We start from the raw sequence: 10,819 nt of genomic DNA on the forward strand, positions 1-10,819 counted from the left end.
ACTTGGAAAAGTCTTCCTTTTCAAAATGTTCACTGCATAAAAGAAATTTTTACTTACGGGCGTGTTTTCCCGTTTAATCTTGACTAACCAAGTCGCCAGAAGTTTCTTGTTGCTCAGTGGCAGTGAATGCCACGAAAGATGCTTGCAATGTGGTTTATCGCTCCGGTTGTTGCATCCAAATGCGTTACAATGTCTAACCATTGCTATCTTTGCCTTTTGAATGCTTCAGATTGTCGATAAAAGTAAAAACATTGCGTAAAATGCGAGTTATCTTGAAATATACAGTGATACCTTTGAGAATTTACCAAGCGTTTGGCCCAACTGCCTCGATTCCGTGCATCTTCACACAAAACCGCTTTTACGCGGGCTCAGATCTAATATCTGCCATTGGTTCATGCTTTAGCGTGCACTATCGAGTTACAGAGCACCTGGGAAGTTTGGAGAGCACTCAAGAAGCTAGAGTTGCCCTCGGCTATTGCCTCGGGTAACTCTTACTCTTCTTTCAACCATTCTTGTGAAAATGAGTTTAATTTGCATGTGAATGAAAACTTATAATCACATGAAAGTATAAGCACCAGGACTCGTTTTGAAAATGAGGCCAAGGGTAATTCGGAAATGGGCTATTGAAACGAATCGTGACGGCGCTGATGCCGAGTCTCCTTTTTCCGTTGTTTTTCTCTTTCTCTGCCTCATTTAAGTACTCTAGCCCAAGGGAAAAAGTCGAAAAATTGTCTTCGTTTTGGGACTAGTTGGCCGAGTCTCTGTTTGTATCCACAATTGTCGCGAAATATATTATTTTTCACCGCGCTTACAATGGCCGCTCGCGCGAAAAAAAAATTTTTCTGGCGAAGCGATTTGCTGACGCTATCAGCGTGCACTATCGGGATTTTGAGCACGCTTACGTTTAATGAATTTGATTGCGCGGCTCTGCTAGCTATGTTCTAAGAAGTACTATCGTTCGTGTCTCTGATTGGACGAACGATGTACTTTTACAGTCGCTTGCCTTCAATCTTTGAAATGTGTTGTCCAGTAAGAAACATTCTCAGTATGTATGAAATAAAAACATCATAACATAGAACGTAATTGTACGATTTTTATTCACTCATTGCGATGCATAAAAAAAATTCACTTATTTACTGCGCCCACTATTTGCTTTTTTTTTTTCTAATTCTACTTTTAATTTTTTAATACATCGCAACTCGTGAATAAAAATCGTTCCCACGCACTTTCCATGGAATAATCTCCATACGAAAAAATTACATATGACTTTGGCTTCTGCCATGTTGGAATTTGTCCATTTTGCCGTAATAAAAACGCCGATGGACACATTGTCGAGGATTTCGAATGAAACTTTCACACTCCAAGGTGAGTGTTCACTGATGCACAAACGGTGACGTCATGGTAACTTACCTTATATCATTCCTTGGAACGAGGTCAGCCAAGTTCACTGTTGGTGCAGCATTACCCTCTCCTCCCCCTCCTCCACCATCTCCTGCATCTTCCCCTCCCTCCTCAGTGTCACCTCCACTAGGAGACAAGCCTAGTGTGGGAGCTGGGGGTTTCTCATCTTTCACCTAACATGCAACCACAAATTAATAATCTCCCTACAAAGCCTATGTTGCAAACCTACATACAATAAGGCAGCACGGGTGGGGGGGGGGGGGGAGGGGGCGGGGAACGGAAAAGTGGGGAGGCGGGGGTCTACCCCTTACCACCGTCTGTTTGGGTTTTGCCTAACGGCCCCTTTTTCCGGCACACCGCCTATTTCACCATCGGCAGCCGCTGAGCATTAAAAAATGTTATTGAAACCCCTGCATTTCCTCGCTTGTAGAAGTTCCGTCGACGAAATTTCATTTTGAAATGTAAACTTGGGATCGCGCATCTTTATTATTCTACTACACGGAATGTTTTGATATGACAAATCTTTTATTTCAGCCACCGATGTGCAGAAAAGTCTAGATTGGAAATAAGGAAGAAAGTAGAGAATGTACAACTCAAACAAATACAATTACCTTTTCAAATTCAGCATCAATTTGTTGCAGGAGAGCCGGCTTTTCCTCTTCAAAGAACACTCTGAGTGTCGTTCCAACGTACATGTGTAATGTTCCGAGCAGTGAGATGGCAGCTGTTCGAACAGCCTGGAGAAAAAAAGAAAAGGGTTTGGTATGACCAGTACAAATGTTTTTACTGGTCTCTGTTCATATAAGTTTACTAGAAAAGCAAAAGCATTGCTTTATGGCTAAATTGGGTGAATTTATATCATACACCTACAAGTTCATTGTCAAACTGCGAGAAACTATTGAAAAAATTGACTTGTCAACTAAGTACCTTAATGAGTAAATGACTGACCGACGGACCAACCAACCAATTGACTCTAATAGCAATAAGATAAAAGTTTGACTATACTTACTGGATTGGTATTTGCCAAGGCTTCCTTCACATAGGCAATATGAGGCTTGAGGTCAATTCTTTGAAAATAAAAAAAAAAAAGTTAAGTAATCTTGATGTTCATATTTTCCACATAAAAATGTTGGTACCAACACTTTAAGTGACCCTATCATTTTTTTGTTCAGGGCCGTGGTCCAACAGGCTCTAACAAAATTAAGTGTTTTTAGTTTCATAGAGAAGAAAATGTTTTCCAATTTGCAAATTTAGCAGGAACATGCTTGAGTCCTCACTCAAGGTGACAACTTGCTTTTTGAATAGGTTCCAATTCATAAAAAATTATCCAGCTGATTCTATGTCACTTACTTGAACCCAAATCCTTTTACTGCATCTGAAAGCCAGTTAAGAGATTCTGCAAGAACTTTAGGATTCTTCTGAGAGCCAGAATGCTTGGAAACCTACCATCAAAATATGAGTTAAAAGAAAAAAAGGTTCATAACCTGACATGAATGATTAAGTAATGACTAAGAGCACATTGTAACTGTAGTACAATGTATCCAAAAGAAACTCAGAAACTACAAGGGTAGAAAAAAAAGTGTCGTGATTGAATGTACCAATAGTGATAATACCGCATCTGAGTGACCTTGTAATCTCACTATTATGATACTTTCTTGTTAAGCATGGTCAAGGTAAAAGAATTCTTTCCATAAAAGCAATTCTGACAACAGCAGGTCTATTCTCTGTAACTGGTGAACATTTCAAACTGATTCATCAAGAAAAAGCTACCAAAAATTTGTTTAAGGGAAGATGGCCTGTCAAGGTATGGTTCGTGACTCACCTTCAAACTGATGTAGTTTAGTGATATCACTTCAGAAAATGTAGTGAGTGTTTCTTTGCTTGCCTCTTTTAACTAACAAAATCAAAACGTTTGTGAAAAAAAAAAATTGTGAGAAGCTGAAACAACAAATTTGAAAAAAAAAAAAAATTAAAAATTTACCAGAATAAAAGACAACAAAAGGTACCTTTATATCTCCAATCTTGTCAACGAGCCCATCAAGAGCATAGAAGGCACTGCGCTTAGAAAAGGACTTGATGTTCCGTGCAATGTACTGGCACAGAGCAAACTTGGCTTTCAGCACCTGTAAATTCCCAAACACAAATGAGTTTCTATTGTTGCTGAGACAAAAAACTAGCATCTACTTTATCCTAACAACATCACCCCTGAATCAAACATCAAGGTCAACAGAGTAAAGGAAATGATCACCAACTAAAGAAGCTCTCAACTGTTTACCATATTCTCCTTGTCAGCACCTTAGGTAACACATATTGAAGAGTAAATGTGCACAATCCTCGCAGTAAAGTGCACTATTTAAGCAATAGTGAAAATCAGACCTGAAAAAATTGAGGCCTGTACGAGATTCAAACCCCTGACCTCTGCGATACTAGTGCAGCTCTCTACCAGTTCAGCTAACAAGCCAACTGGGAGCAGGCCATCAAATTAGTCGGACATAAACCCGTAAGATGATAAATCAAACACAACGAATAATATGAAATACATATATCTGAACTGCAGTTATGTAATGTATATGTGCACGATCCTCGCAGTAAAGCACTAATTAAGCAATAGTGAAAATCAGACCTGAAGAATATGCTTACTGATGTTGGGCGTAAAGGGTTAATGCCCTCTGAAATATTTTAAAGATCCATTTCATGCCCTCTAAGTGTCATAACAGTCAGCTTTATTATCACAATGAACTTTGTACCTGGAAGTTTGTATCTTTCCAGCCAGGTTTTTTGGCAAGAACTCTGATTAGGACTTGAGAAGAGGTTGTGTTGGGATCCATGCCTTTAATAAGCTACCACAACAAAACAACAAAACTAAAATCAATAACACCACAAAATGTGAATAAAACTCATGTAGTTGAGTTCTGATCAGAGATAGTCACACAAAGTTGTTCACAGGTTACTTTCAATAATGTGACTGACTGAAAACAGTAAAACATCCTTTGCTTAGATCAACTCAACCAGCTGAATCATCATTCTTTAAAAGCCAAAGGCAGTCAGGACAAAAAGATAGTTGAAACAAGAATGGTGAAATTACAGAACACTCCTTGCAAATTTACCATCAAGACAATGCAAACCTTTTCACCTAGTGGGTAAATGGGTTTATTTCCAAGGGTGTGTGCAAAATGCAAATAAAAATTCATACCTCTGTTAATGCTTCAATACCAGCAAGTCTTTCCTTCCAGTTGGCATGCACAAGTTGATTTAACACAGCTTCAGAGATCAACTCTGCTGCTTTGGCATCTACTTCTTCTGGCTGCATGAAAAAATTTTTAAATGATAATGTCTAACATATTTTGTATTAGTATATACTAAAACAGTGGATAGCGTGAAGGCATGCTCTGATTGGCTAGTCAAACTCCGAATATCCTTTGCTATTTACCTCCGAGCAACTCGGGAAAAAATGGCGTCCCAGTTTGCATTTGTGACAAGCGAAGAAATCACTCAAATTAACGACAGTGGTGTACATTATCTCACTGTTTTAGTTCATACTAAAACAACTATTCACCTCAGTGTCGGTGGTTAGTGGTAGATATTTACCTCACCGCTTCGCGGCACAGTAAATATCCACCACTAACCACCTCCACTTCGGTGAACAGTTGTTAACTATTAGCAAAGAAATAGCTACAACTATCTCAAGTCATTCAAGAAAATAAAATCCACATGATGGCTTACCGACATCTCTGGTTCTGTTGGTTCTGCACTATCATTAACAGCTGTAGATCCTTTCTTTTTTCCCCCCTTTACTGCCTTTCCTCCGGCAGATGGGGCTGTTGATGTTGATGGCTTCTTTGAAGGCTAAAAAAACAGTCACATTGAGCTATTTGAAGGATAATAATAATAATAATAATAATAATAATCATTATGGATGCCCTCAAGGGATGGTCACGGGAGCTGGATGTCATGATGCGCGAGCTGGTGGGAGGCAGAAGCACAGACGTACTGTGAAAGATGCAGAGGGCAGTGCTCTCGGGCACGCTGAATATTGCCCGGACTTTCAAGGTGGCAGTTTGAATTCCTGTTAGAAGGAGGACCGTAGACACAACGGAAAAGCTTTTTAGGATTAGTTAATGTACATTTATTTTTTACTCCATGGCACACAGGTTACGGTTTTCACCCTGTGCTGCCTGATTAGAATGTAGCATTCAGTTGATTTTGCTGCGACATAGTAATAATAATATAGATTGACTTCTATAGCCCATGTAAATGCTCTAATGCACTTTACAGCACTGTGCGGGGGACTTTTCCAGACTGCCGGCAGCAGTTTACAATTAATAAAGGAGAAATTTTACAGATGCCCCCTTCCCCCATTCCCAGTAACCAGGCCACACCACATCACAGTAATCTCGTGATGTAGGTTCTTTAACGTCCCCTACCGAAATTAACTAATTGATAGGTGCAGGAGACGGATACAACAGACACTTCTACTTCAAAGTGTTAACAGGCACAAAACATCAACATGGATGGAAAAATCTATTATCATATCTTTTAGATCACTGCAGCAATGATACAGAAATGTAACAAAACTAAATAAAAACAAATTGAAGGGGAAAATCTTCAATTTTTTATTTATCCTTTTGGCATGTGTCTGTGTGTCTTCTCTGCAGTAAACCAAAAAATTAAAAAAAAAATACACATACAGCAGAACCTCATTGATTTTATAACTGGCAAGAAAAGACATGGTTTAATGAATCTACAAGTGTTTTTCAAGGGAAATGCTCAAATAGTTCAAGTAAGGAAAAAGTTTGAATAAGCAAAGTTTGAGTTATTAAAGTTCTTCCACACAGAATGTTACTTACTCTATGATCCAGTAAATTAAACAATACTCACTCCAGAACTGGCTGATGCAGGTTTTGCTGAATCAGCTGCTTTACCCCCAGGTTTGGATGACTTTGAAGCTGGTTTCTTGGCAGGAACTGCCTCTTTTTTTGCACCATCAGTGCTGGTTGTTCCTGCAGATGCTGGTTTGCTTGCAGCACCCATAGGAACTGCACTAACTTCAGCCTTTTCAGCACATTCTTTTACCTTTAGAGACAATATTGAATGTTAAGCACCATAAGTGGACTTAAACAGTGAATGGTTTTAACCCTGGTGTAACATGTGATAGTGTAGTCTGATTGACTGTTTGAGTGTAATCCTGAGGAGGACTGTTGTCAGTATTGGTGACTGACATTTCCACAACCTGAGCAGAAGTCATCATCAGAGTCACGTCAAGAGTTTGTATGAACTGATTGGTCAGTTGGACTTATCACTGGTTCACCCTCAAGTGATAAGGCTAAAAGATGCGTTGACCCCCCCCCCCACAGTGTCTCTCCCCACCCTGGTGTGTAAAAGGGTACAAGCAAATTATCAGGGAAGCTAGGGGTTACCTTGTGATGGACTGGTATCCCATCCAGGGGGAGTATTAATATCCTAGGTTGCTTCATGCCAGGGAAACCAGATAAACTGAATAAAAACAAACAGATTACCTTATCCATTTTGATCTTATCAAGCTGCTCAATGTATGGGTTCAAAGGTCTTTCTCCAATAACCTTCAGTAATGTGCCAAGAGCTTCAGCAGTGGCATCTCTTACTGGACCAACAGTATCATCCATCCTCTGTAACATAAATATTTATGTGAATGACCTACCATTGAATTAATGCCAGTGATGTTACAATGTGTATTACGTTACGCGTGACGCTTACATCATGGCCTCGCTTTGGTAGAATAAAGTTATCTTTGTTAATCCGCCATCTTAAAAACCGCGTGTCACTAAAGCTCTCTTCTCATCAACAATATCCCTCCAATATTGTTACAAGTGAGAGCAGCAACAAAGTTCTGTTGCAATTCAAATTCAAGAATGGTTAAACTTGGTCACAGTGACAACAACGTTCACAAAAATTTGCAATTGTCACTGGAGTTGTCCCTAACATATGTCACACAACACAGGAACTTGTCATCTGAAGTACCAGCCTTGAAGACACAAGTTCTTACCTTAAGGAGACTGCTGCAAATAGGCTTCAAGAAAGTCTTTGGCATTGCAGCTGGTGTGCTCTTGCTAAAGCTTCGGACCAGAAATCGAACAGTTCCTTCTTTAACAGATGGGTTCTTATTTTCTAAAGCTGCCAGAATGTCTTCTTGCATTGCAGAAAAGGTAGTCTAATAAATAGGGAAAAAAAAGAGGAGGTTGGGTGTTTGTGGTTCAACAGGAGGCAGACATTTGCCACAGAATCAACTTGGGACTCTTTACACTCATCATTACTCAAATAAACCTTGCACAGTATTTAAATTTCTCATTTGTTCTTGAGCAGCACAGCATTCACCACTGAGGGTTGTTTTTAGAAATGTAATAGACGTATGATCTAAACTGAGTGGGCAGCTGAATTAAATTATGTTTGCATTGCAACATGCCTTTCAAAGGGGTCTTGGAGCATGCTCTACCAGAGAAAATTGAAATCTGAAACTATCTGAAATGTGATTCCAAGAATTCTTTGACTGACTTTTTTTTAACTAGAAAGTGATGTTAGAATCAATTCAAATACTAATTTTCTATCTTTGATCAAAATTCACAAAGTAGCCAGCATAGAATATGACAGCCGGTGGGTTTCCGTCACCTGTATGTATTGGCTTCTAATGAAAGCCCAGCTTGCTACAGGTAAATCAGCAAATCAGTGTCAGTCCTCAATCCCAAGCTCTTGATTATGATATAAATTATAACGAATGTCCATGTGTAATTAATTATGACATTCATATTATGCACTAAGTAAAATTCATTCATCTTACAGTAAGGAAAACAGCATCTATAGCTTCTCTCAAAGCCGCCACAACATTTGCTTTCTTTTCTTTGAATTTTTCCAAGATAGGGGTAGTTATCATGGATGAGTATTGTGTAAATTTCTTGCGCATTCCTGTTGCTAACAGACCAATGCATTTGGCAGCCAGGGCTACAACCACAACATTTGCATCTTTGGAAATTATCTGTGTAAGAACAAACATAATTCTTAAAATTAATGAGAACATTTCTTAAAATAGTTTGACACCTTCCCAGGTTTCGTCGCATTCAAATGCAATCATCAAATAATGAAATCTTTGGTTTCCTCAAGGCCTTCTTATTTTTTATCTTCTTCTTCTTCTTGTCAATACCAGTATCACATTAACCCTTTAACTTCAAAATTTAGTCTTCTTGTTTACGACAGTCCTGAAAAGTCAAGGTAACATCCCCTTGCTAACAGTTGGCTCATTCTCATTACCTGCCTGCATAAACATTCTTAAATTGTAAATAAAATTTACTATGAAATCACGTATAGGAGGTAAAGCATACGAGAGGCAGTGAGAAGCTTACTTTAAACTGGCCAAGGAAACAGAAAGGAAGTTTCCTTAGTGTTTCCTTTAACCTTTCAAGTCTTGTGTATGTCCTTGCCATACATAAATGCTTGGGTGATGAAGAATACATCAGTCCTTGGTACAAACTTACCTTTTTCAGGGCTCCTAATAATTCCCCATACTGTCCTCCTTCCAGTTTAGGATTTGAAGCAAGTTTTTCAAGGGCTTCCAGTGCTTCCTTCCTTGCCTGCCATTTCTTGTTCTCCTATGTAATTCATTTGTATAAAGCAAAGTTTATCCTCTTCCCCTTTAACTTATGTTAAACAAGTGTCATGAATAGACCTTGGAGAGTTTTGATTCTTGAATTCTGCCATCCTTTGTGTATCAATTATGGTCCAGGAATTTAATGATTTCTCATGATCAGATCCAAAAAATCACCTATGATATCTAAATTTGATTGAAGTTTCCACTGATGCTCAAACTATGATTTCTGAAGAAAACAGAGTCAACTGACACCTAGCTAACTCAAGGGAAGAAGTATAACTCAACCATCATGTGACAATACTTTAATGATTGTTTCTCCACAATCATTTTTTTGGATCTTTTATGTTAATAATTTTCAGAATCATGAATACCAACCAAATTTTCATAAAAGTCTTTAGGGAGTTTGGAAAGAATCTCAACAGCTTCGATGAGGTCATAGGGATCAATTGCTTCATGTTCTGGAACAGCCACTGCTGCAATAGACAACAGGACAAAACAACATATAAATATACCATTGCAAATCTACATGACTGTACTAATGCCCGAAATAAAACCACAAAGAGACTTTACTGAGTGAAGTTCAATTGATCATAGCCTGACTGTTGAAACTGAAACCAAACTATTCTTGAGGTGACACAAGTGGCCATTACCTCTAGATCTTCTCATTATTTCCATATCATGATGCAACCAGGAGTATTACCCCTTGGTCAATTCCCCCCACCCCCACCACCCTTAGAATTTCTGCAGGTTTCTCCAACAATTTGCTTCTACCCATTTTTACATCCTGGGTGGAAGTATGCACTGCAAAAGAAAAGTGTTTTCTCCAAGAACAATGACGTAAGCAAGGCTTGATCCATGACATTTTCATGCAGAGGAGAGTGCAATTAAAATCAAGTCATAACTTCCCCTAAAGTTGAGGAGAAGCCAGAAAAAGTTGACATTGTAGCACCCAGCCCCCACTACACAAAAAAGTTTGACATCAGATTATGATAGCCTGATGACCAGAGATCATCACCATGTTAGGTGTAGTCTCAAATTGTGGGGTATGTGTCTTGCTATCAGGGACAGTGAAGTGCTTTTGGAAGTAACAATATCAATGAGTTCAGGAATTTTTCTGCAATACATTCAGAATCACTCAACCAAATAAAACAAAATTTGGAGGCGTATGTAACTTTCAAAGTTACTTGAGAATGATATAGTCAATAAATAATGATATAGTCACAAATGCTGAAAAGAATAAATAGCAGGTGTTGTTCACTCAAAAAATACCTTGCCATTGATCTTGCCTTCTATACAAAGGTAAAATAGATTCAGTGGAGATACCCTGAAGAATTTCAAAATGTTATGATTTGATTGGAGAATTTCATACTATATTATATACTTTGTGGCTAAAATAGCCAGGAAATTTCAAGATACTCGTATAGAAGGTATATTCACGGAGCCTAGTTTATATGGCTTTCCTTTGAAATCACAATGATTGACGGAAAGTCGTTCCTTGCAGAGTTATAGCACATAAACTTTAGATGGAAGCTTTGATGAAGTTATAATGGAAAGCACTGTGTGTCCAGATCTCAGTTTGTTAGTCAACTAGGTAGTAAATGAACTCTGACAAGCACTCCCAATTGCAAGAAGTTTGTTAGTCCATTGGGGAGTCAATGAGTGCTAATAAGAGCTCCTGGTCAAAAAGACAGGTGCTCAATCAAGTAGTCAAAGAGCTCTTATAAGTTGCTTTCTGAGTGGGAATCACCTGGACAACAGGTACTTCATTACTTAGTGTAAGAGCTCCCGATCCCTTGAAGTTTG

General features: G+C 38.6%; 1 protein-coding gene across 1 annotated transcript in view; it reads right to left on the reverse strand.

The window, feature by feature from the left end:
* The window catches only part of LOC111322800 (cytoskeleton-associated protein 5), a 45,579-nt gene that overhangs the window by 16,298 nt on the left and 18,462 nt on the right, over positions 1 to 10,819 (reverse strand). The window contains exons 8-22 of the mRNA XM_022925975.2: positions 9,392 to 9,489; positions 8,904 to 9,017; positions 8,213 to 8,407; positions 7,424 to 7,588; positions 6,918 to 7,046; positions 6,280 to 6,474; positions 5,125 to 5,247; positions 4,595 to 4,705; positions 4,149 to 4,241; positions 3,408 to 3,524; positions 3,224 to 3,295; positions 2,752 to 2,843; positions 2,411 to 2,468; positions 2,013 to 2,138; positions 1,411 to 1,574 (exon numbers count right to left, since the gene is read on the reverse strand). Of these exons, the coding sequence (XP_022781710.2) occupies positions 1,411 to 1,574; positions 2,013 to 2,138; positions 2,411 to 2,468; positions 2,752 to 2,843; positions 3,224 to 3,295; positions 3,408 to 3,524; positions 4,149 to 4,241; positions 4,595 to 4,705; positions 5,125 to 5,247; positions 6,280 to 6,474; positions 6,918 to 7,046; positions 7,424 to 7,588; positions 8,213 to 8,407; positions 8,904 to 9,017; positions 9,392 to 9,489 (1,852 nt within the window). The remainder of the gene's footprint in view (positions 1 to 1,410; positions 1,575 to 2,012; positions 2,139 to 2,410; positions 2,469 to 2,751; positions 2,844 to 3,223; positions 3,296 to 3,407; positions 3,525 to 4,148; positions 4,242 to 4,594; positions 4,706 to 5,124; positions 5,248 to 6,279; positions 6,475 to 6,917; positions 7,047 to 7,423; positions 7,589 to 8,212; positions 8,408 to 8,903; positions 9,018 to 9,391; positions 9,490 to 10,819) is intronic.

Source organism: Stylophora pistillata, chromosome 10 (genome assembly GCF_964205215.1).
Source record: "Stylophora pistillata chromosome 10, jaStyPist1.2, whole genome shotgun sequence".
NCBI lineage: Eukaryota > Metazoa > Cnidaria > Anthozoa > Scleractinia > Pocilloporidae > Stylophora > Stylophora pistillata.